Source organism: Myxocyprinus asiaticus, chromosome 21 (assembly GCF_019703515.2).
Source record: "Myxocyprinus asiaticus isolate MX2 ecotype Aquarium Trade chromosome 21, UBuf_Myxa_2, whole genome shotgun sequence".
Taxonomy (NCBI): Eukaryota; Metazoa; Chordata; class Actinopteri; order Cypriniformes; family Catostomidae; genus Myxocyprinus; species Myxocyprinus asiaticus.
The window spans coordinates 22841762-22869472 of NC_059364.1; the positions used below are offsets into that span (position 1 = coordinate 22841762).

Below are 27711 nucleotides of genomic sequence, written 5' to 3' on the forward strand. Positions count from 1 at the left end.
ATGCAGCCGTTCATGTGGTCAGGAGAATACTCTTTCAAATAAACACACAAACTTACAAACACACACATATATCCACAGAAAATCAATCCTGAACTGTGCCTGTCCTTTGAGGCTATAACGGCTCTACTGTATGTGTGTGTCTATTGAGAGGTGTTTGGAGTGGCCGGGTTGTCTTTCTGTGACTGATTGGCCAGACTGCTGTCCTGGTTAGATCTGTGTGTGAGGGGTCATCTAGCTCTGAAGGTCAGTGGGGACATGGATCACAGATATTGATTTATCACATTGGAAACAGTTGATCCATCATATTGAATACATCGTAATAAACAGCAGCATTTATTATTATATTAGTTTGCAAAATAATAATAATAATAATAATATTTTGTAAATCGCTACAAAAAAGACAACAAATGCTGCACAGTTAACTCTCTCTCTGTCTTTTAAATACTCACCTCCACCAGGGCCTGTGAGCACTCAGTGTCAGAGAGTAAACCTCTTTTTTTCAGTGTAAAATATAAATAAATAAAAGGTACAAGGGGATGTAAGACAGATGAACTGGTACACAGTTTAGTCTGCAGGGCAGTGGGGTCACCACTGTTAACTGTTAACAGGTCTCACACAGCACTGTCTGGTCAAGCAGAAAAAGACATCTGTGTCTGGTCACAGGGGCCAAGACAGGAAAACAGGAACACAAAACAGGGGAGAGAGCAAGAGAGAAAAAGAGAGAGAGACGCACACAGGATGAGTGAAATTCCAGCGGTCATCATGAATCAAGCATGTACTGCATCCTGTGCAGCTGTAGGTGTGAGTGAAGCGATGTGTATCTATGCATGTGTTTGCCTGCTTGAGTGTGTGTCATACAAATACAGACAAAACCCAAAAGCCCATGGGCATTAAACTAAATATGAACCCTTCGAAAAAATTAATATGCACTTAACAGACCGAACAAGGCAAGAGGGTCAGATTTTAAGCTCTGTGACTTGCCGTTGGAGCTGCTTTTGGACACTAGTGTCAATTGCAGCTTGCACTCACAGCAGGTCTTTCAGCCCTCTGTCTGGAACAAACTTAGGCCTTGGAGAGTCAGCCTTTAATGCTGAAGTGTATACTCTCTGCACCTAGGCACTAGGGATGGGCAATTCGATTAATTTTGTAGTCAAGTACTATAACACAAAAAAAACAAGTAATAGATTACTTGAAATTTAGAATTTAAGTTCAACCTTCAACATTTGAACCTGTTTTCTTATGAAAAAATTTGCACTATGCATATTAACATTTTTTTTTTTGCTCTCACACATAGAAACATACTTCCAAAGTGTTCTGAAGCAATACAATCACTTTAAATAATGGCTGAATATTCTTTTTTGGAGAACAAATGGCAAGATTTAGGTGAGAGAAGCAGTTTCAATGTTGCACATGGCAGGCAAAAGCACAAAGGAATATCAAATAGCAATATGTCGAGTAGTGTTATTGGTCGAATATTTAAAGCTGAACGAGTACTCGATTAATCGATTACTTGTGCACTTCCCTACTAAACACTACATTAGCCAATGTTGCTGTGTCTCGCTAGTCGGGATAATTAAACAAATGCAAGAATGTTTTGATAGAGCTATAGAGCAGTGTTCTCAAACCAGGGGTTTGGGGACCTCACGGGGGGGTGATTTGAAGGGGTTGCAAGACTGTAGCTAAAATAAAGCATTGAAAATAATAATATACACTATATTGCCAAAAGTATTCGCTCACCCATCCAAATAATTGAATTCAGGTGTTCCAATCACTTCCATGGCCACAGGTGTATAAAATGAAGCACCTAGGCATGCAGACTGCTTCTACAAACATTTGTGGAAGAATGGGCCGCTCTCAGGAGCTCAGTGAATTCCAGCATGGTACTGTGATAGGATGCCACCTGTGCAACAAGTCCAGTTGTGAAATTTCCTCGCTACTAAATATTCCACAGTCAACTGTCAGTGGTATTATAACAAAGTGGAAGCGATTGGGAATGACAGCAACTCAGCCACGAAGTGGTAGGCCACATAAAATGACAGAGCGGGGTCAGCGGATGCTGAGGCACATAGTGCGCAGAGGTCGCCAACTTTCTGCAGAGTCAATCGCTACAGACCTCCAAAGTTCATGTGGCCTTCAGATTAGCTCAAGAACAGTGCGTAGAGAGCTTCATGGAATGGGTTTCCATGGCCGAGCAGCTGTATCCAAGCCATACATCACCAAGTGCAATGCAAAGCGTCGGATGCAGTGGTGTAAAGCACGCCGCCACTGGACTCTAAAGCAGTGGAGACGCGTTCTCTGGAGTGACGAATCACGCTTCTCCATCTGGCAATCTGATGGACGAGTCTGGGTTTGGCAGTTGCCAGGAGAACGGTACTTGTCTGACTGCATTGTGCCAACTTTGAAGTTTGGTGGAGGGGGGATTATGGTGTGGGGTTGTTTTTCAGGAGCTGGGCTTGGCCCCTTAGTTCCAGTGAAAGGAACTCTGAATGCTTCAGCATACCAAGAGATTTTGGACAATTCCATGCTCCCAACTTTGTGGGAACAGTTTGGGGATGGCCCCTTCCTGTTCCAACATGACTGCACACCAGTGCACAAAGCAAGGTCCATAAAGACATGGATGAGCGAGTTTGGTGTGGAAGAACTTGACTGGCCTGCACAGAGTCCTGACCTCAACCCAATAGAGCACCTTTGGGATGAATTAGAGCGAAGACTGCGAGCCAGGCCTTCTCGTCCAACATCAGTGTCTGACCTCACAAATGCGCTTCTGGAAGAATGGTCAAAAATTCCCATAAACACACTCCTAAACCTTGTGGAAAGCCTTCCCAGAAGAGTTGAAGCTGTTATAGCTGCAAAGGGTGGGCCGACGTCATATTAAACCCTATGGATTAAGAATGGGATGTCACTTAAGTTCATATGCGTCTAAAGGCAGATGAGCGAATACTTTTGGCAATATAGTGTATATATATGCTTGTGTGTGTTTTGTTTTGTTTTTTATGGGGGGGTCGCAACTTTACTTCGATGTCTTTTGGGGGTCGCAAGTTGAAAAGTTTGAGAACCACTGCCTTAGGGTGTTTACAGTTTTTGAGGAAATCAACCAACAAATAGCTTACTTACAGTTAGTAGTTATAGTTCCCTATTGTGTCTGCATATTAAGCAAGAAAAGGAGAAAATATTTTAACATAGAAAAAATTACAAACTTCAGCTTTAAAAACATGAAAGAATATCTGCACTCCCACCACATTTGGCCTCAAACAACTCAAACAAACATTCATCCAGGCACTGATCAGCAACAAGAACCTGCAACACCAGAATCACAAAATGCAAGCCACCCCGGTCTCATCACAGCAGAGTAAAACTGCATTTTTACAGTGCAGTTACAAGTACAGCTCCCTCCTTTCCTGTGCAAAAACTACTGTACTGTTAAAAATAACTGAAGAGCCAGTGACTCTGGCTATTGATACAGCCTCAGCTCCAGCAGTGAGGTCACACACAGTCTCCTCCCCCACGGCCCATCCACGCACGCTCTCTCGCACATGCAGCCGACCCGCAACTTATCAAAGGCATTAACAACTTTTTGTTAAAAGGCTATTAAGTCTGGCAGAGGTCAGAGTGCACAGCGTCAGCTCTCCAGAGCAGAACAGTGTGGCTTATGGAATCGGTGTAATGTGTTTAACAGCGCAGAGTTATACAAATGGAATGTTTAAAAAAGAGAGAGATAGAAAGAGAGAGATACACTCCTACACAAGCCCCTGTGTGTGCCGGAAAGGCAGAGCCGTAAAAGAGTGAACAAAGAGCAGCCGGGCTGGCATGTTGTGTGTGTGTACATAAAAAAAAGAGAGAGGGTAAGAGTTTGCCCGCGGCATGTCGAGATGTCAGAACTGTCTCTCAGCAGCTGTAGAGAGACGCAGACAAAGGCAGAGAGTCAGCCACTGCTGCTATTGATTACTTCTCACTGGAGAACAGTTTGTGAAGACAGAAGACAATGGAGCAGATCAAACTCACATGCTCACCTCTGCACCCCACACAGAGTACCACCGGCCTCTGCTCTTATGCAAACCACAGAGCCTGCGCCAAAAACTCCACCATATTTCAGAATTTAAACAAAACACCCACATTTTACAACTGCATAGATTAGTTTCTCCCCTATTAAAAAGATCAGCATTGCTGGTCACCAGCATAAGTTATGTTTTAGATGCTGGTCCCTGGCATGGGATGCTGGTGTCCCAAAAAGGCTTCTTAAAGGGATAGTTCTCCCAAAAATGAAAATTCTGTTATCGTTAACTCACCCTTGTGTTGTTCCAAACAATGCTAGGCAGAATGTTAGCTATGCTGTTTTCTAGCAGAAAAATGTGGGTAAACCAGCATGGTCTTTCTGGTGAAGCTCACGGACCAAAGATGTCTTGCTGGTTCAGCTAGTTAACCCACCACTAACCAGCTTAAACCAGCATAGACCAGCATGGAAATTAGCAGGGTCCATATATTCCATGTTCAATATCCTAATGAATTACGAACATAAAACTGTCTGGTTATTTCAGTATTCAAGATTATAGTTTTGTTGGACACATTGAAGTGATCAGATGTGGACTGGGTCCCATTAAGAGCACTGATGTGGCTTTTGATGGTCCTTCTGAAGAAGTAATAGCTGTGGAAATTCTCTCTCTCTCTTCTCTCTCTCTCTCTCTCTCTCTCTCTCTCTCTCTCTCTTTCTTTCTCTGTCTTGCTCACACACACACACTCACTTTCACTCTCCGCCTTAGTGCCAGAGAGCTCTTGTTCAGGCGAACTGTTAATAAAAGGCACTTTAACAAGGCTCCGCACAGCCCAAAAGCAAACATCGTAGATACTCTGGCCCTTGTAAGCAGAGAGACTTCACGTTTGCATAACTAAAAAGAAACATCTAACAGTGGGTGAACCTGTATCCAAGATAAACACTGCTATATCTTTTCATGGCACTGACAGTAAACAACAGAAACGGGTTATATAAACATAATTTAGAAAAAAAATGCTGCAGCCTCTTTGTCACTTTTTTTTTAATTCAAGCCAATTATAGCCCCATAAATGGTGGTGCATGGGGGGTGTGAGGGGGCAGTTTTGGCTACGATGTTCAGGATGGAGGGAAAGAAGGGTGCGCAGGTGCTGATGTGAATCTGGAGGGCATGTCCATTCATCACACGGCCCAATCTTATGGCCCCCGCACACAAACAAAATATGCCACGGTAAATAATCCATACATCAAACTCCAACTCCAATGACCCCATTAGCCTGTTCTCTCTGCAATGACGTGAACAGAAGCAGCTGAATTTCAGAGCCATGGATGAAAATCTGGGTAGGTAAGACAAGTTTTAAAATCCTCATGTGTCCCAGCATCTTCTGCTTTTGTTAAAAGGGATAGTTCACCCAAAAAGGAACTACCCTTACCCTCATGTCATTCCAAACCTGTATGACTTTCTTTCTTCTGTGGAACACAAATGGAGAAATTTTAAAGAATGCACTGGTAACTGCTCTTTTCATATTTGTGTGAGAAACAGACTGGAATTTAAGTTGTTTGAAAGTCATACAAATTTGGAATCATCTGAATGGGTAAATGATGACAGAATTTTCATTTTTGGGAGAACTATTCCTTTAAAAAAAAAAGAGTGATGATAAACGCTAGACAAGTGAATGTGTGGAGGGAAAGACAGTTAAAAGGCCAGAGAAGGAAGTAGAGGAGTTTATTGTTTCAGATGGTGTCAAGGGAATTTTGTTTTTGAAGGCTCCTGTTTGTGTAGGAAGTGAAATGATAATATCAAATAAAGCACATTACGAGATAGATGCGTGCTTGCAGTCTTTTGGACTTTGTGTGACTGCATGTTCACCGTGGCCATAAATAACCTGTTGGCCAAAGTTGCAAGAAATAGTATCGAGCTTGCTCTGTGCCATTTAATACATGCATAGCCAGATCACATCTATCCTTAGAAATCCAAGCCAGCTAAGATTGTGGGCAGGTTGAAATGAATTCCATGATGTATATGTTGAGCCTGTCCTCTTATACGTAGCGATCTGGCCTCTCTATGTCCAGCCGGCCTTTCAGTCTGGTCCAGGGTTGAGCTGTATCCGGCCTGTGGTTACATCTGGGGTTCAGTTTTCTGACCCCCGTCGAGTTACATTTAGCACAGCCCATCTCTTCCACACTCATACATGAGCAGTATCATGAACACACTCTGAAATGCTAGCCACCTCATGTGGCGCACATACTGTGACCTGTGTATCTGCCACCAAAACATTGCTTAGGGTGCTGAACGCCTGTTGGTTTGCTCAATAATAGAAAAATGGGTATGAAAATGTAGTTTTCTAATAGTGCACACAAACAGCTAACACACACATACACATCCAACATTTGACAGAACACAGTTTTAAATTTGTTGGTCTGCATGTCCCTGTAACTTCAGGGGAAGAAGTGGAGAAATACAGAACCGGTTCCTAAGGATAAATTGAACAGAACTTCTAAACTGACTATTCAGGTCAGCCACACAAACACATGCACACACACAAATAATTGTGACTGCCCTCCGGCAAGCACATTTTTGAGAGAAAAAAAAAATCACCAGGAAATCATTCCACTAAAACTGATACAGGTTAATAAAAATGCATAAAAATTAATACTTGAGATTATGTCATCAACATATGGTGACATGCAGAATGCTATGAGGAGCACAGCAGAAAATTATAGTTTTGTGATATGTGAATAATCACACAAACAAAGCTTTATAAAAGGAAAATAGATTTCATTTTCTTGGTCTGGAAGAATCTAAAGAATTGTAAGTTCATACACTATGCGATCGCTCATATTTGTGTGTCATTATTCATCAGTAAGTTTGCACTTACATTTTGTCTATCTCCAACCACACATATGCAAAATTCAAAGAGTCTTTTTGATTCATCAACACTAGAACGAGGGTAAGAAGAAAGTGCTGTGCAAGCACCTGTTGTGAATCCAGGGGAAATTCTGCATGAGGTCCTTTTCCACACACATAATTAACAACAATTATTGGTGAATTAGACCCTATGGCATCTGTCATTTAAACAAAAAGAATCAAAACACAAAGCTAGAGCCATCTCCATCGTGGCACCCATGCTCTGCACAGATCAGCACTTCTTACTAAATATCCTTCACACCCTCAGCCAAAATGTGACTGACAGTTGGCAGCCAGCAGTGTGATCCACTGGATAACTGATGCAGCTGTTTTAGAGACAGGCCCAGTCTATGAGGCAGGTGTGTGTGTGGCATGGCTGATTCACAGTTTGCAGGCCAGCACTGACCTCTGTTCCCTGTCTCCAAGCTCACCTTTGTTATGGCAGCCAGTACAAGGTAGGAAAACGGGGTGTGGTTAAGATAAGAGGAAACACTTTTATGACATATCGTTCTTGAAGGAAAGATTTTAAGCAATAACACCCAAGCAAGAGTGAATATAAGCAATACTTTATTAGGAACACAATAACTGCCGCTCACTGGATGTTTTTTGTTTTTGGGACCATTCTGAGTAAACTCTAGACACTGTGAAAATCCCAGGAGATACAGAAATACTCAAACCAGCCCGTCTGGCACCAACAATCGAAATCACTGAGATCACATTTTTTCCCCATACTAATGGTTGATGTGAACATTAACTGAAGCTCCTGACCTGTATCTACATGATTTTATGCATTGCACTGCTGCCACACGATTGGCTGATTAGATAATCGCATGACTAAGTAGGTGTAAAGATGTTCCCAATGAAGTGCTCAGGGAGTGTAGTTCCAACAGAGGTCAAAGCATCAAACTTAATTAAAAGGCAAGAGGAGGTTCATGTGTTTACTAGAGGAAAACAGGACATGACAAAAACAATCACAGAACAGAGTATCAAATCAAATCTCAAAGTCTGAGACTAGGAAGCAAATACTGAGTCATAAAGCACAATCCAACTGATGAATTGCTGTCCCTTGGTCAGTGTTGGCCTGGGGTTCTCTGGCCATCTCTCAGAGAAGAGGGACAAATCGATGGTGTCCTCCATTGGCAGAGGGTAAGTGGGTCATACATCAGGGGACCCAGGGTACAGCAAGCTGCTTAGCAAGTGGAGATCAGGCAGGCGGACACAGCGCAGCTGGGTGGACAGTGTCAGACTCCACTGAGGAAATGCCCTTGCTCTGGTTTACTCAATATGTGACCCTGTCCAGCTAAGCACACATGGCTCTGAAGGCCTTCAGGGGTGTAGCTGGTGAAGAGAAAATTTGCGTTGTTTTCGCCTTTAGCGAAAAAGGAACCTGGAAGCATTTGAAGTATCCTCAGCAAGTACAGTGTAAGAGAGGAAAAGAAATAGAGAGAAAGAGAGAAAGTGGGGATGAAATGAAAGGAAAAAAACACGCAGACAGAGCAACAGAGGGCTGCAAGAGAGGAGGGTGAGAGAAATAGTAAAGGCTACAGTGAGTGCGGGCTATGACACTGTCTCATCAAACAGCTGGACCTCGGCCAAGTTCATCTGTTAATGGACAATCACCATAGGGCCAAACCCCTCCTCCTGCACCCAACACCTCCCTTACCACCTCCCCGCTCTTTTTTCTCTGAAAAAGAAATAAATGTAGATTATTCCAAAGCCTTTCCCATTTTTGTGGAGATAAACAAAGTACTTGAGGTTCAGTGCTCACCCTGGGACTCTGACAAAACAATCTATCATCCTGTCTGGCTGAGCCAGTTTGACCACACTTAGCCCAGTGAGGCTAATAGACCCACTGGACAATTTTGTCTTTGTGTGGCAGCCCACTCTGTTCTGCCACCCCTGTTCCAATGCCCCCTCACAGGCTCAGATGTGCTTGACCAGTCCCTCTTAGACCTGGATCAACCCCTTCCTCTGTATTATTACATATACTGTGGCCTTGAAAATTATTTGGGCACTTAATCCAAACTTAAAATGTATGAAAATCTGTATTATATAACAAAATATCAACCCAATGGCATTTATTTTAAAGAAATATAGTGCAAACACACTTTTCAACCAAAACATTTTTAAGAAAAAAAATATAAAATTATAGAACAATTGATATATTCTTCTAAATTAAGTGTTTGGACACTTTCTGGTTGTCTAACTTTGTGGAACAAGTCCATAGTTAATGTGATGAGGAAATTGACTTCATATACCATTCAAATTACCTTTTTCTTTTTTTCAAGTTAGTTATTGTACCATTTGGTTTGATATTTGATATGTAATGCAATGACATTCATAGGCTACATTTTTTAAATGAATATTCCGGGTTCAATACAAGATAAGCTCAGTCAACAGCACTTGTGGCATAATGTTGATTACCACAAATAATTATTTTGACTCGTCCATCCTTTTCTTAAAAAAAAAGCAAACATTGATATTACAGTGGGGCATTTACAAAGGAAGTGAACGGGGCCAATTTTTGAAGGGTTTAAAGGCAGAAATGTGAAGCTTCTAATTTTATAAAAGTACTTACATTAATTCCTTTAAAACTCATGTATTATTTGAGCTGTAAAGTTGTTTAAATCATCATTTTTACAGTCATTTTAAGGTTTTAGTGTTTGTAGACATTACATCGTCCTTGCAACAAAGCTGTAAAATTGGCTACAACTTTACATAGAAAAGGTTAGTTAGCAATTTTATCCCACTAAAATCATGGTAACATGCATATTGTTTACGTCTTGTGGCTATACTTTTGAAATAGTGAGTATTTAATGTTTACGGATTGGCTCCATTTACTTCCATTGTAAGTGCCACACTGTAATGCATATTTTTGCTTCTTTTTTATTTTTTAAATTTTTTTTAAAGAAAAGCTGGGGTAAAAGATTAATTTTTGTGGTAATCATTATGCCACAAATGCTGTCGATTGACTTGTATTGAACTTAGAATATTCCTTTAAGTGTGACTTAAGCATCCAAATAATTTTTGTGGCCATTGTATAATAACTGTTTACTGTTTAATACAGATTGATGTATACTGCAAATAAGGAGGAAAGAGGACATGAGATGAAGCAGGAGAATTAGAAATGAAAACAAAAAAGTGTATGATAGATAGATAGATAGATAAAAAGAATTGTTAGTACTAGTCTCAGACGTGTCGAGACACATGCGTTTCCTGGATTTTCCCTGAAATGACATGCAACTGAGAGAATGAAACTCAAGAGAGGGAAGAAAAGTATAAAAGAACAAGGAAGGCAGAGAGAGAGAGAGAGAGCACAGGAGAGGGTTTATTTTAGAGAATTTATTTTAGTCCTTGCTTGCGGGGATTTTGAAATAGAGGGCGATTTTACTCACTTTTTGTCTCATAATCACAGACGGCATTATATATTCTTTTCATGCTTTTCCTCAGTCGGGTTTTACATTTATCATATTGTCCATTTCTCTATGCATTTGATAAATAATGTGGCTTATGTAAAGGAAATATGAAGTTTCCACAGAGAGAAGCCTCTTCACAACCAGAGACATTGACTAATGCTACACACTGAAACAGGCACAAGTTTACAAGGCATTACAATGGCTTCAGCTGATAACTGAAACAAGGATTAAAGCAGACACAACATGAGCAGGTCTATGTATCATGCATGGTCCAAATCCACCTTGAAAATGTGCAGGTAAAGCCCCACTGCTTGTTGATGCTTGCATGTGTGTGTGTTGTATGAGCTCAGGCAACAGACTAGAGACAGCAGCACCCATCGGGGATAGGTTCCTGTTCAGAGCACAAACAGACATGGTTCACAACCCCCACTGTGAAACAAACAGTCCAGAGCGTCTGCCAGGATCTCATCTCTCACTTACACACACACACACAAGCAAGGGCATTCTGCATACAACAGATCACACAAGCTGACTACAAGCAGTCTGAAGCAAGATATCTCAATAAAACAGCCATTATAAATCCCAAAGGATGACAACACTCTCTCTACTACAGATACAAAAACAGGTAGGAAAGAAAGACCCAGAGAAAACAAGCTTAGAGATAAATACAAGACTGAAAGACAGAATTAGACACAGTTGGCCAATGAAACAACCTAAGGACAGAGATACAAAATGATAAAGTGTGTATGAAAGGTGGTTTGCTTTTTAAGTCTGCTAATTACGGAGAAAAGAGGACTATCAGCCCATATTATAGAGATCAGAGAGGCAAAGCAGGGACAGAGTCAAAATGACAGTCAAGCGCTCTTTCCCCCACAGTTTGTGTCTGAAACCCCCTAAACATCCACCACCATTTCCGTCTTTCTTAACCCATTTTGAGACTATAAATTATCCATTAAATTTCATCATATCTTACAAAGGCAATTACATCAAGAAAATGATAGCGCGTGTGGAATCAATTATGCATGCCCTTGGCCGGAGACCAGAGGCTGGGAAGTCGGAAAGGGCAGATCCACTCTGTACATATGTGCGTACACACACACACACACATGCAAAAGAAACCCATACTACACCACACTACACACACACAAATAAAAAGACCCTGGATCTCACAGATGTGCCCCATCAGTTCATCTTACTGCCAAAAAAGTTCATGCACTTAATAATTTATTTGTGTTCTGGATACGGTTTCCCAGCTGAATATTAACAACTTTGAAGCGTGCTCACAACCAGGGTAGGGCTAAAAGAGTCCTGAGGAAAACAGCGCCTGCTCGAGTCCCACCAGCCAATGCATTCTCCTCCTCACCCCTCCCCTGTCCTCCTCTCCTCTCCTGAAACCAGCATGTCCGTTCAAGGAGCGAACTGTGCTGCTCAGTGCCATATGCAACTTACTTTTTCCCTGATTAAGATTTCTTTTTTATCACAATGTAGGTTTCAGCGCTCCCTTGAAGCATTTTTGGTGAAAACTGGCTAGAAGAGAAGGGGGAAAAAACAACAACAGAGAACCAAAAGAGGGAAAAACTCGTGGGTTTGTTTGTTTGTTTGTTTGTTTGTTTTGTAAAATTTTTGTTTGTTTGCTTTTTGTTTTATTTTTGTTTTATTTTTATTTATTTTTTGTTTCAGCTCTATTTATCTAATTGTCTGATCTCATTATAATATCTGTATTAATTTATTTGATTGACATTTTTTTCAGAAGCCTACTCTCATTCTCTTTCTGAATCAATTACATATGACAGTCCCTCTCTTTTGGGAAATGCACACATTAATATGGGGCAAGTGTGTGTGTGTGTGTGTGTGTGTGTGTGTGTGTGTGTGTGTGTTTCTACGTATGTGTTTCCATATGGGTCCAACTCTACAAGCGCATGTTTGAGATCTGGAATCATTACAGCCACATGTCCACATGCAGAGGGACACACGCAACGTGCTCAAAGATTTAATTAATTTCCCTCAGCATGTTAACACAGAGCCTCACTTAGTAAGACAAATCACTCACAGAAAGTGGCACTAGCAGTAGAATCCCAGCAAAAGTGTTTGTGTGTGTTGGTGTGTGTTTGGGAGTAGGTGTTCAACATCTGCTTGCTTGTTGGGAAAAGGGGTTTACAGAGGGCTTGGAACATAAAAAATGCCAGGGCAGTCTGCTGAGTTGCGCACATGTACCAGCCTGAGAAAATCATTAAAATGCACAGGGCACAGTCATCCTCTGTGTGTGTGTGTGTGTGTGTGTGTGTGTGTGTGTGTGTGTGTGTGTGTGAGTGAGCGCATGTGTGCGTGTGTGCATAATTTGAGTGGTTAGATGCGGCTTTCTCCACTATCTCTGCAGTGTGTTACAGCGTTCAGGCTGAGCCGGGTCTGATCAACAGTGATTAAGTACACTGCTGTATGCAAAGTGCATTAATGAGGGTGTGCGGAGTCATCAAGTAAATTAAATATGTCAAATCTCCCGGTGAACTTTCAATCTTCACATACAAAACGTTGCTTTCATTTACATCCTCCATTTCACCCTTAAAATCCAGGATGAAAAAAAGCAAACCACAGAAGCAATTTATACCTTTGCAGGGTTTTTTCACAGGACCCCCTCCCCTGTGTAAGCATGCACACACACACGCTCTCGCTTTCTCGTACGCAGCTCCCTGCAGAAGGTCTGACAGGCCGTGCTGATGTGTTCAGAATGCGTATGGTAATAGGCCAATCAAAAATGCAAAACAATTGGCAATTACTGAGAAAACCTAATGGTCATTAGAATTTACAACTAGGTAATGAACTAAAGTCTGCCCACACCATGCATATTCATAAAGCAATTTAGGCTTTGAAGATTAAAGAAGTGCTTAAAATTCAAATGAGCCTGAGCAAAATATCAATAAGATTCAGTCAGGAAGTAGAGGCTTTGTGTGTGTGTGTGTGTGTGTGTGTGTGTGTGTGTGTGTGTGTGTGTGTGTGTGTGTGTGTGTGTGTTGTGTGTGTGTGTGTGTGTGTGTTAGAGAGAAAGAGCAAAAGAGAGAGCTCAATAGGCCCTACGGGTCTGGCAAAGGCTCTAGGTGTCTAGGTGTGAGCTAAGAGACCAATCAACACAATAATGGCTGGTTAACAAAGCTGGGTCTCGGCTTAACTCAACATAAAGATATTCTGAATCTTTATTTGTCTTCCTTCCTCCTCTTTTATTCAGATCAGTTCAGTTCATTCATAAAAAAAAAATTATGAAATGTTTAATTGCCAGTTTGGAGATAATGAGTAAATGATCATTGGAAAAGGAATTCAATAATTGTGGTTTTAGATGTCTGAGGAGATGCCAGAGGTTGAACAGTGAAAGAAGTAATAGTAGAACTAGATATAGTGCAGACATAATAATTTGTTAAAATAGCTTTGTAATGATTTACCAACAACTACAGCTGCAATGATATGTTCAAATCAGTTCAAGCAGATATGTGTGCATATGTAATTCAAGTTATTATATGATAAATCAAAGCAATAAATAAATACAAGACAACTGAATTTATCATAAGACATCTTTTGTGCAAAAGAAGAGTGAAGAGAGGGGGAAAACAATCTCTGATTCCAACACTGAATACAAATGGCTAAATACAGCTAGGTTATTAAGCACAATACAATTAAACCTATTCAAGACCTACAAGTAGCCATATCTGAAAAGAGAAACTGAATTATTCTTATTTGAACTGACAGGTATCATCTACAACTATTGCCATGCAGTGTGACAGGCTGTCCTGCTCTGGGTGAGGGGTTGTGACCCACACAGGTCTCTACTGCAGTAAAAAGATACAGAGCATAGTCACCACTCATCCTCACGGATCTGACTGTTCAAGACATTTCTGCACATTCACATGAAATCTATATACAGTATACACACAAACGCAAACACACATACAGGCATACACGGCCACGGTGAGCTTATTGCACTATTTGAATATCCAGGAGTCCATATGTACAGCAACAATAAAAAAAATCATATAAACAAAACAAACTATTTATCTCACCATAAAAAGCAGATACATGCTGTTTTTATCTTAAGTGGTTGATTCTACTAGATCTACTAATAACCTAAGGTGGTTAGGTTAATTCAGTCATATTAAAATGCTATTTTGAGTTAATTTAGATGTTAGCACATGAAGCATATTTTTGAGCTACCTGAAAAAACATTTACAATATTTTTATATTATTTAATCTATTGTTAATCTACTAATGTTTTCATCTGCTCAACTTAACATATATATCTAACAGATATTTGCAGAAATGTCACTAGGGAGAGTTCATAAAATTATGAACAAAAACAAATCTTCGAAATTTCCTTTGTGTTATCTACCATCATTTATCTACCATCATTTTTCTCTCTTTCTTTGAAAGATCCGAGCCCTCGTCACGCATCATGTCTGCATACCATCACTGCTGCAGAGTTTAACCACATACACGCACACAAACACACATGCAAACACACCCGCACACACACTACAGCCCACTAAAACTAGGCAGGCGCCCAATACCAACATGAACAGAGCAGGCAACCACCCAAATTACACACAAACACGGACAAGGAGTTATGGACATCAGCTCCAGTCGCGGCACGCACGCTCTCGATGACTTCACATTGGTGACAGGTGAGGATTGACCTCAAGTAAAAACCCTGTCTTGGTCTGAGTGAAAGTTTTTAACATAGATCCACTAAACCACCAGGTTCACTGATGTGTTGGCAAGAGACTACCTGTCTTTGTGTCTTTTTATGTTTTTATTTTACATAACCAGATCAGTGAAATCATGTACCTGTCTCCACCTGAGTGAAAAATCTGAGCATAGAGATTGACCAATCGGTTCAACTCATATTTATAACCGATATTTACACTTTAAGGAATATTCTGGGTTCAATACAAGTTAAGCTCAGTCGACAGAATTTGTGACATATTGATTACCACAAAAATTAATTTCGACTTGCCCCTCCTTTTCTTTAAAAAAAAAAGCAAAAATCTTGGTTCCAGTGAGGCAATGGAAGTAAATGGGGCCAATCTGTGAACATTTAAATACTCACTGTTTCAAACATATAGCCACAAGACATAAACAATATGCAAGTTAACATGATTTTAGTGTGATAAAATTGCTTACTATCTTTTTCTGTATAAAATTATAACCAATTTTACAGCTTTGTTGCCAAGATGATGTAATGTCAACATACCCTAATATGACTCTAAAAATAATGACTTAAACAACTTTGTAGCTCAAATAATACATGAGTTTTAACAGAAGAATTAATGCAAGAGCTTTCATAAAATTATAAGCTTCACATTTCTGCCTTTAAACCCTCCAAACATTGGCCCCATTTACTTCCGCTGTAAGTGCCTCACTGTAACCTCAATGTTTTAAGAAAAGGAGGGACGAGTCGAAATTGAGCTTAACTTGTATAATTACTGATTAAATTCCTTTAATCAGTTATCAGTTCTTTAATATTGGGTTCACCAGTAAAGTTTGACACAAGACTACATTTTTTTATAATAATTTAATTAAGGAGCCTTGAACAAGTGTATATTACAAATAAAAGGTGTTACATTATTTATTTGTAGACTGTACGCTATATTAATCTCATTAAGCAGACTGTTCACCCTCAGAGGTTAGTGATCAATGAATAAGTTGTGATTGTGCCTAAAAGCTAAATTCAAGCAATAATTAAAAACTGGTTATGCATATCGGTTATCAGAAACTTAACACAAAAATAATCAGTATTTGAATCGTCATTAAAAAAAACAATATCGGTGGATCTCTATCTGAGTATCAGAGTTCAGCCACTTATGTTGGTTGTGTTTTTATTGTCTTTGTGGCTGGGCTCTGACTCCCCTGTTTAGAGTTTTGTCTAGTCTATGTGAGAATGCATGGCTCGCCCTTTTGGCGTTGTCATGCATTCTCTTGTCTTGTTGGATATTCGAACGAGTGCACTGCTCTTACGTCATCCTTGCGGCATGCACTCATGTCAATTGTCTCTTGCGACTTCGGGCGCGCTTCGCGTTGCACTCGTTTTGCGTTGTGCATCCGGGTCGTGATCAGTTGTCATGTTGTCACCCTCGCACAAATGTCCCTGTCTTGTCTGTCGTTTGGCATGAGCGCATGTTGCCTTTGTCTCTGGCGATATGCACTTGTGTCATTTGGGTGTTTGTGTCTGTGAGAGCGCGTGGCTTTGTTTTGTTTCTGTATTGCCACGTGTCTTTCAGTCTTGCGTCACACCCCGCCTCCTTGTCTCCTCATTATTAGTTCATTGGTTTCACCTGTCCCGTGTTAACCTGTTTCAGTTTATTAGCTTCTTGTGTATGCTGTCCTGTGCTGGATTGTTTCACTTCATTCGTTCGCTCCTGTCATCGTGTGTCCATGTTCGCTGTCTACCTTCCCTGTTAGTTTATTCTAGTTTGGTTTTGTTTTGTTTTGTTTTCTCCATCGTGAGAGTTTTGGTTTTGTATGTTTTCTGTTTTATTTAATAAAAGCTCATTGTTGCCTATCTGCGCTTGGGTCCTTCCTTCAAACACCCCAATCCGTGACACTGAGAGTACTGGGATTAGGAGAGACAGAATGATAGCAGGAAAGAAAAAAACAGAAAGGGGAAGAAAGGAAAAAAACAGAGCACTGAATGTGTCTGCAGAGACTCAAGTCCTGCCATCTGTAACCATTAGAGCCCAGATGAATTGATCGTATTGAGCGCCCTGGCTGGTGCAGGGGCATTGCTGGTCAAGGTGACCTCATAGTGGAGTTGTGTCCGCCTGGTGATACCAGGAGAGATGGAGCAAAATAAAAGACGGAGAGAAGACAAAGGTGAAAAAATGGATGATGGAAATAGACCAGCCTAGCATGCAGTGATGAGGCCATTGCATGTATCTGACAGTCAGCGACTGCTGTTCCAAAGTGTGTGTGTGTGTGTGTGTGTGTGTGTGTGTGTGTGTGTGTGTGTGTAGTGAAAGTAAACAGAGTAGTGGAGGACACCCCTCCTGAAGCCCACCCGATGCCTCCAGCCCTTCACTGTGCCAACTTCTCTTTGGCATTGACCACTGAGGGATGTCCTGCAGCACCACTGCCAACTCACACACCCTTTCATGTACACACACACCTTACATGCATGGAAACCAAAAACAAATGCACGGGCCTCTCTCAGCCACACAAACACACTCACACACGGCCCAGTAATTCTGTACCATTCCTCTCATGTTTATAGAAGCCCAGTCTGTAATCCACTGAGACTTATAAATATGCTTTGTAGTACATAAACATTTTTATGGACACATTTTTAAAACATCTGACATAATTTGTGAGCTGCAATATGACAGTACCCAGTGGGCCTATGCAAATCCACTCACATACAAACACATGCATGTTCGCACAAATAAAACAAGCAGATCAGACGAGAGGGGATCTTAGATATCTGTAAAATAAAGAGAAATCTCTCCACAGAACAGTTAATGGCTCCAGAGGCATAATCGCACTGCTCACGGACCCAAATTCAAACAGTACACCCTTTTACACCTGCATTTACATGCACGTAACAACAGAAACTGCATATTTATCTATGGAAAGCAAGAACTCTTCCTCCCGGTGGTTTTTACATCAACTAGACGCGTGATCAGGTGGCACTATGGAGATGAGAACAGGCATATTTCTCCTCTTGTGATGGAGGAGGTGATGTCTGCAGGAGAGAGGCATGGGGGGGTGAGAGCGTTATTGGGTGCTAAGAGCGTATGAAAGGGTGCGGGGGTGGGAGAACTGAGACGGAGCGGGTGGCACCATGCCAGGCAGTGCCCGTCTGGCAGCTAAATACCTTTGTTTCCCGCAAGCTGGCTCTGCTGCAAAAACAGGTAAAAACGTTTACTTGTCCATGATTTTTTGAAGACATAAAGGAATAGTTCACCCAAAAATGAAAATTCTGTCATAATTTAGGCTACTCATTCTCTTGTTGTTGCAGACCTGCAAGACTTTCATTCTTCCATGGAACACAAAAGGAGATGTTAGGCAGAATGTTAGCCTCAGTCACCATTCACTTTCATTTAATGTTCTTTCCGTACAATGAACATGAATGAATGAGGCTAACATTCTGCCTAAATTTTGTGATCCACAGTATAAAGAAAATCATACAGGTTTGGAACAATATGAGGGTAAGTAAATGATGACAGAATGTTCATTTTTGGGTGAACTATCCCTTTAAAATAAATCCACATATTTGCAATGCACACATCTTTCCAAATAATATCCCTCAATGTAATTTCAATCAAATATTAAAAAAAAAAAAGGTTATAGCACAACCGAAAAAAATATGTCCTGACTCAAGTCTGCTTTCCTCATTTCTTTTGTTTTTGGATAAAGAGCACAGGCATTTCTTTTTTTCCCAGGCAACACAAAATTCCCAATCCGACAAAAGTGTGCGCTATAGCCCATTAGATGAGAATAGCGAATGAAAGGAAGCCGTCCACCCCCACAGCACTGAGCCGACTGTATCATGCAAATCAAGCCCGAGGATGCAGAATTTCACAATGTTTCTGTGAGGGATGCTGTGAGACACATCTCCGCATGCAGCTAACAGCTCCAAGAGAATTAAATATCATTCTGAGCTATTATTACACCTCATCCCCGTGGAAAGCTCTGCACACCTCTCACACATGCATGGAATTGCTATTTTTTCTACAATCAGATACAAGTTAGTACACATTCGCAGGTACAGCAGGGACTAGATGCCTACACAAACACACATGGGCATACACTAGCATGTGATAGCTTGGTGTTCTTTGAAAAAGGGGACAGGTCTTGTTTGTGAAGCCCCGATGAGTGAAGAAATCCTGCCTGTGAAATGAAATAAAAACCTTTTGAAAATTAGAGGTGAAACCCTCCCCAATTGAATTTATATTCATAAAGAGCCACTTCCAGGGTGCCATCACTGCTCGGGTAAGACACGTCTCTTTGTCGCTTCCTGATAATTCATTTTCCTGATTGTAACAAAAACAGGACAGATTGGAGAATGCATGGGTGTCGGCCCATATTAAGCTGTGAGAACACACACACACCTCTGAACTGCACAATTAAAATGATTTGAGCTGCCTCTGTACACATGAAAATTTCCACATGTGCTTCTCAAGAAAGCATGCACACACTCTGACAATAATACGTAAACACACACACTCACATGCAGCATAGGGTGGTTCAGAAAATAAAAACAACTGAAGACAGACATCATAGTACAATCAGCTCTCAGTGATGACCAAACTTCAGTTAATGCTGCTCCTCACATTACTAAAGACTTCAAGTCCTCTTAAAAAACGATCAGTGTCAGTACACTCTCTCCCTCACCGCTGAACTCCATAAAGGCGCTTTTAATGATAATTATGATCATGACAGATCGTCAAGCTCCAGATAATATGTGGTTTAAAAGGGAGATAGAAAAAAAAAAGAAGAAGAAAAAAGCTTAAATTGCTGGGGTCTTTGTTGAGCTACTCATTTGGGTCACATTTTGGCACAGAAAATTGCAGGCACCTCACATGCCAGACAATCGCACACAGTGTAATTGATTCAATATTAATTGGATGCCCCTGATTTACATTGACTGCTACAGACATATGCATAGCAGAAAGGGAGAGAGTGACAACATGGATGAGAGAGAGAGAGAGAGCGCTAGAGAGTTAGAGGCATTAAAACCCACCCAGCAAAGGCCATTTAAAAAACAATTATCTGTATTGAGGCCCATTCTGCATGGCAGCAGTGTTAGTCCGATCTAATCTGCCGATTTATTGGAGAGCAGTCATAACTTCTGAAGGGCTGCTGTGGCAAAAGACAGAGTCTTCAAAACCGCTTCATAAGTTCAGTTATCCAAATGGCCCCATATCATGAGCCAAAGCAAATTCAGTCTGTTCAATCAACATGTTTTTTGACAACACATTGCAAAACAGAAGATCATAAGATGTTACTCTGCATAATTTTTGCATTTCAGCAGATGTCTTACAATGTGCTTTAAAGGACTCGCGTCTTTATTATATCACTGTCTGTATCTACATAACATGAAAGAGAGGAGAGGAGAGGAGAGGAGCGGAGCTCTCAATTACCCCATCCTCTCCGTCAGGGTGATACTTACTCACCAGGATACATACTATTTGGGGTAGTACACAGCCACACACACACACACATCTGTATTACCTTTTTCTATGCACACACAGCAAGTCCATTCCTCTGTGGCAAGTCCTGCCTTTCGTCACACTGTGCTACTCTATATGGAAACTGATTTGTTACATCACACTTAGAAACTTCCTTATTTGGTGTTCAGAACTACAGCCTAATGATTCCTATAAAATTAATAATAATAATAATATATGTTGTTCCAAAAACCTGTTGTTCAACTATTACCTTTTCTTCACCCTTTGAAATGCAGCTTTTTGACATTTTAGCCCATCTCTAACGCAAACACACACATGCACATGCATAATCACTAAGTATTTTAGTTTACATATTCATGGTAATCTGCAGTCAAAACTATCCTTGAAGATGTTATGTCTAAAATCATCTATAATATGGCTAATTAATATCTCTTCCCTGTCTGACCTGCCATGGCAGCAGATTCAGTAACATGCTGAGAATCTATTATGGTCCTTCCCACAAAATTGTTAAAAATAATAATAATAATAACAAGCACACATAATACCAATGACCCAACGCTATCAGTTGAACCCTGATCCATTATGATGTAAATGAGTTTAATAAACCAGTTTAGCGGCTGACAGAAACAAGAGATAGCCGGCTTGCATAAAGGTAGTATAATTTGTCCTGAAACTGTATGAACATGCTTAAAACTAAAAAACAGGGTAAGCAGATGCAAATGACCTTGTTCAGCCTTCATATCTGATTAAATGTATAATACCATAACAATATGTTCCACTGCAGACCACGTGATACTTTTAGATATTTTTTACATAATGTGCACATATGCACATAAACTAGGATTCATATTTTGTTTTCTTAAATTGTACTGTCTCCATAATGCAAGTTAGAAGTCTTGGAAAACAACTTGATACTTGAACTCAGCAGTCAATAATTAGCCCAGAGCAATGGGTCAAGTCCAAAGGACTGTTGATGGGGCTAACCGGACCCAGACGCTTCCTGGAACCTGATCTTTGAGACAGACTAGAGAATGGCCAAATTTAAAGGCTGGGCAGAAAAAAAAACACAGACTGGAAAGTCTCACTCTCACATTTTTCTACATTAAAAAAAAGTCAGTCTAAATCATCTAACCAGCCCAAGACACACATGGACATGACGGAGTGCTCGTATCTAATAACTGCACTGAGAACTTGAAGTGAATTTAAGTTAACGCTTCTGACTACATTAGGTCGCATTTTAACATTTTCAAATCCCTGAGATTTTTCTTAAGTTGTTTACCCACTGGAGTATCTTGCTTTTTTTAAATTATTATTATTTATTTATTTCCCATGTTTTATTTAGTGCACAAAGTCAACCACTATAAGCTAACCCTAATAAAAATGCACATCCGCAAAACTAAAACAAATAATTAGCGTTGTGTTATTGTTCCTTGACAAACCAAAATAACTTCCATTTCCTTTCCCTTTTTTGACAGAAGTGAAAATGTGCAGGCGTGCATTATACGGATAAGATGTGGCTGTGTGAAAACCCACAATGAAATCAAGATACATCTGTCGAGACCACATGAGAGAGGTTGTGCAGCACAGAGAGGCATTTCCCATGAGCCTGTGGACACACACCAAGGGGGCTGGCCTCTCCTGTCACACCAAGGGCTCCTCAAACCGCCCCTCCAGCGCCAAAAATTCCCCCTCTCACTCTCTCTTTCTCCCTGTACAGCTGAGCAGTCCTCTGTGCCATAAAGACACACCCGCTGCACTCTACTTCGGCCAGTAACAAAATAACAACTTAGTCAAAGTCAGCTGTGCCACTTTGACACCGGGCCTCAATCGACTACTGTGGGGGGGGGGGGGGACTACTGCGTTAAACCAGAGTGAATCCTATAACAACCAGTTTAACCTCATGTTAATGCAAATGTGCTAAACCAAAGCATACAGCCAGTGGTGGGAATGTGTGATCTAATCTGAGCTTAATTATCCCACAGGGTCACTGATTCCAAACAGCGATGATCTCTAGATACTAAATTAGATACTTAATGTTTTTTTGTTTTATTTTTTTATCTTTGTAATCTAACAGAGCCCTGCTGTGAAGTAATGCCAGATCCTCTTTTGGTCTTCATAATGGCTTCTCACTCTGAGTTTTGATTGAATATACCCCCTTCCCCTTCCTGCCCCACAGCTTTTAAATATTCAGCACTCTGATATGTCTCCAGAGCCGTGAACGAGACGCACCACAAAGAAAGGACATGTGTCTACGATATGTGGCCCACACAAAAACTCAGCTCCGATGAGAGTTAAAAGAAGGCATCACAAATGTTCTACTCACACGCACACACACATACTGCCTTGCTATCATTTTTATATAAACAAATGGCTTTTGGGAAGAGGTTACCTGTAATGTTTTCCTGTTTGGGACAGATTCCTGGTGAAGACGTCGATAAGCAGTCATCATCCTCCGGTGTGACCTGGACACCCACCTCCACAGGGTTGGAGGCTCTCCTTAGCTCACTGCACGAGGGTGAGGGGGGCTTATCCACTGCTTTGTCCATGCACAAAGTGCCATTGCACTGCTTCCTTTTGTGCTCAATGAAAATAAGGATGTCTCCCAAAGGGAAGTTCATCTGACATTGGCCACAGGTGAGCAGGTCCTGGTCTCCCTCTGGAGCTACCTGTACCAGCCCGCGCTGTTCCTGCCTCTCCTCCGAGACCACGGCTGACAGGGGCTCGGCTGCACGCGGAAAGAATCCATATGCGACACAGAGGGAATGAAAAGCAGAGGAAATATTAGAGACTGGGTGCTGTAATGAACGCAGCCAAGATGAGGAAGCAGATACTAGGGAAAAAAGCATGCATTGCTTCACACAGGAATACTTTTGCTATTTTCATTTGACAAAACTGTTTCTCTATATTAACTTGTGAATTGGCTGTTCCGCATCAAACTGTCACCTTTGCATTTTCTGGCATAGAGATACTTATTTGTTTTCATTTCAGATCCATAAATCTCTTAAAAGTAAAATAATAATAATAATTTAAAAATCAATAACTTTCTGAGTGGGTTAAACTTCAATTAACAATACCAACATAACATTTCCATAACTGTAATAGCAGTGGCATAATAACTTATTAGTGTTTGAATTATTATGATATCATAGAATATCAGTAAAACTAACATAATTTCGAGATGTTTATTTAGCAAAGTTAACATCTGTGTCTGAACTAAATTTGTCTGATTCTGACTCTTTGTTTCACTTGACCATACACACATCTGGATCATGAAATGACTGCATGGACAACACGTGTAGATTCGGATCTCAAGATATCAAGCAAACTCAACACAGTGACTATTATTTGCCTGATAACAAACTACTGCTCAAAGCTGCAACAATAAATGCTTCACACAATAGCCCTCATGATAAAGTTAGCTATAAGGTTCACATACTTTGCTCTAGTGACGTGTGTACTGTTTTGTTCTTTTTAATGATTGTTTAGTGAAATCTTTTACAATACTATGTCAGCTTCCTGATGATGGTTAGGCATCTTGACCTTCTTTATAAGCTGCCAATTTCATGCTTTAATTAACCTAAAACCACAGAGAATCAAAAAATAGATTTTAATTTTAGTGGGTGATGATTGGTACAGATTTTGTTAAAAATGTGTTGGGATCATGTGCACCGTGGTTAAATTTGCTTCAGCCCAGTCTGGGGCAGATGTGCTCTTGAAATACCATATAAATTTATGGTGTGAAACATCCACTTTTCTGCTTTTACACTGCTTCAGCATTTATTTATTTTTTCGAGTTTAACTGCTCCATGCAAATAAATAAAAGAGAGCCTAACCGATTTAAAGTCCACACAAACTATTTTACATTTGATTCCTAGACACAGAGTGATTCTGATTTTCACTTCTCTATGCACCAGTGGTGATCGTTTCCCAGTGATAACAGCTGTAGAGCTTCCAATTATGTTTGATTGTGATGAAACACAGAGATAATCAATAAACGCAAGACTTCAGTCTTGATTTAATAATAATACCAAGCGAGTAGCTACTTATAATGTTGGCAAAACAGATATTTCGATTTTTATGTTTGGTACAATAAAAAAGGTTACATCACATAAAACAATAGTCTAGATTGAACTCTTGAGTTAGCTACAATAATTATTCATTTATATTTTATTATCACGTCTGACATCTTAACATAAGCGCACACGTACAGTATACAAGCGTATTTTTAAATTATAGCTATCAAAGAATCTCTATACAATTGACCTTGTATAAATAAATGAAGGTCCGATCATTATGTTGCAAAAGAATATTCGATAATCCAGGGAATTAAACAAAAACAAATGAAGATGGCTCAGATTACGTGTTTCAAACAACTAAAAACAGTGCAAACTGGACATAAGAGTTTTCCCAATCCTTTTAAAAATCCCACTGCACTCAGCGCTGACGAGACGAGCATATGACATTTATTTTCATTTATTTAGAAAATATTTTGGCATTTCACATCGACTACTGTGTCTGACATAAAAAGCAGATTAAACCCCCAAAAAATGAAAATGAAATGTTTTAATTGTTCTCCTCTGAAAAGTCTCTGTTTTGTATAAAGGCGAACAATTGAAGCCGGTTTTGAATAAAAGGATAAAAGCTGGACCTGTAAGTAAAAACAGTTCGTTCGAATATCTCTCTCACTGTCGAAATAACTGCCCTCGACATTAGTCCATTTGTATTGCCTGAACCTCCTTTGCTAGTTTTCCAAGGATTTACTCGAACTAAAAAGAGCTATTACTATATAGTCTACACGGCATAAAAATTCAACATTTCATGCCAGGTCGGAAAAGGACGAGGTAAAAACAGTTACGAGTTCATATCGCCTACAATACGTTTCTCTCTTGTTAACATATGGTCAAATATAGATAAAGATAGCGGTGAAACTGATCGGGTTCACGTCCAGTTTATGATCGTACTCTGCCCCCTAGTGGCGGACTTCTGACACGTACAGCGGCGAACACACGAAGCAACCCGCGCGCGGAGAACCCAAAGCCTGTTTGTGGAAACCCTGTAATGTTACACGATACGTGACAATGTTACAACAACGCGGGATTTGTGTCAAACATGTTTATCTAATAAAACGTAGCCTAATACTGTGTGGAGCTTGAAGTATGGGATATCAAAAAGAGATTAAGAGATGATGTTTTCGTTCCCACTTGCTCCTGAAAACATTTCGATCCATAATATACGAAATAGACTTGTATTTACAACAAGGCAACTAACCACAACCATTCACGACACATAGAGTAAAAAAATAAATAAATAAATAAATAAAAAACATTTATAATAATAACTCGACCTAAATATTCGAGGAATAGTTCGAAAAGATAACACTGTATCCATGAACAGACATGACTGGTTTCGATAGTCTACAGTTATCTCGAAATATTTGCATTGAATTTAGGATTTGTCTTACCTTTGTCGTCGACATTTAAAACACATTCAGGCCTACCTGAAATAGATTTTATCCTTGTTTGGTATATTCACGCGAAGCGTAAACAGTGTTGCTTTAAAGCTTCTCCTATTGCCTTAAACGAAAGCCCACGCGAGTGTAGACCAGAATTACGTTTAGCCTAAAATGCAAGAAAAGCTTGAGTTTAACATTCAAATGTATCGAATACATTTTATATGTGGATAGTTTTCTGTGCAATGTTAGTCTCAGATAGGCGACTTTCCTTCTCTGTTTGCTGGCAGTGGGTAGTACGCGCACGCGGCGCTTGTAAACAGTCGGACACGAGATTTTTCCCAATCAAAATTCACTTCCACGCTTTGAAAATCTTCCAAAAATAGTGCGAGAGGGGGGAAATCCTGCCCAGAATCACAGACAGGCAGCGTTACGGGACATTCCACGAGATGAGAGTCTAAATAACCGAGCTAAAGCATGAAAGCGTGTACCCACCACAGTCCGGTATCTGAACGCTTGCTCTTAAGTGGTCAAAGCGACGAGGGCACGAGAGCCAAGACATACGCGCCTAAAGACCGATTTGGCATGAACTTCTTCACATTGCATGGAAAGTATCGCAATGGAAAGCAAACTTTTCTGGCATCGCAGCGGAGGAAGGTGCGCGTAAAGGTATTTCATAGATGGGAACACTCTCTTCTCTAAAGTCCACTTGACCACGATCTGCGCTGTGTCCAGTGTGTGTCTTCTCTGAGAATTACGCTCCTCTTCACTGCTTTCTCCTGTTAACTCAGTACTACAGAATGGACCCAAAAACAGGTAAAGGAAAGGGTAGAGAATATATTTGTCTTTACTTACGCGAAAAATCCCGTTTGCTTAAGTGCTGGGGTTTGCCTTGCTTGCGGCGAGACATGGTGGTTGGTGGTGGCTTTCAGCTCGGTTCACATCGGGAGAGCCGGGTTAGAAGGGAGACTCCAGAGAAAATATCTTCATCAATGCCTTTGACATCCAAAATAAATTAGAAATAATACAAAGATGGCGCAGGGAAGATGGATTGTGGGATAGCCGTCATGGCTTTTTTGAAAAGAGAGAGAGAGAGAGAGAGAGAGAGAGAGAGAGAGAGAGAGAGAGAGATGAAAAAATGGCAAAAGCCCCCCTGAGCTGCAAGTTCAAGTGCGGACGTGACGTCCCTGCGAACTTGAACGTCAGGAGATGGATGGACACAGACATACAGAACATGGGCAGGGCAGAACCGTGGAGTGGGAGGAGGGAGTGGAAATAACAAAACCAATGGACACTCATTAGGGGCTGGACATGAAAAATAGACCCGAAGAAGCCAATGGACAGAAAGATCAGGGGGCCGGACAAGAGGCGAGAGAGAGAGACTCACACACACACACAGAGAGAGAGAGAGAGAGAGAGAGAGAGAGAGAGAGAGAGAGAGAGAGAGAGAGAGAGAGATTTGTTTAATGAAAGCAATGTGCGGTGCGGTGTGAGTGTGTGCTGGGGGTGGACGCAGTAAAACAGACCACGAAAAGCCAATGGACAGGAGATTCAAGGGGGCCGGACATGCTATATATACAAAGGGAGGGGGAGAGGAGCCCCAGATATAAGGTTTCGTAGTGGACATTGATCGGGGCTTCTGGAGAAGACACTGTGCTTGAATCACTCAAGTCCTGGTCAAACAGTCAGAGGTAGCCTACTACACGCAGTGCGAGGGCTGATAGGGTGAAGTTGCTTCTGAAGCAGAACAGTAAGCGAAAGACGATCGGGTTGCATGAACAGGACAG

General features: G+C 40.7%; 1 protein-coding gene across 5 annotated transcripts in view; it reads right to left on the reverse strand.

Annotated features, from left to right (window-relative positions):
• Positions 1-27113, reverse strand: part of LOC127412079 (B-cell lymphoma/leukemia 11A-like) — a 63267-nt gene extending 36154 nt beyond the window's left edge. The window contains exons 1-2 of one of the 5 annotated variants that reach the window (XM_051648126.1): positions 26780-27113; positions 22865-23200 (exon numbers count right to left, since the gene is read on the reverse strand). In XM_051648126.1, coding sequence (XP_051504086.1) covers positions 22865-23200; positions 26780-26834 — 391 coding nt within the window. In that variant the 5' untranslated portion in view covers positions 26835-27113. Of the gene's footprint in view, positions 1-22864; positions 23201-25123; positions 25312-25936; positions 26140-26419; positions 26622-26779 lie in introns of those variants that run through there. The other 4 variants (XM_051648125.1, XM_051648127.1, XM_051648128.1 and 1 more) reach the window with 4 other exon arrangements.
• Between the last annotated feature and the right edge of the window lie 598 nt (positions 27114-27711).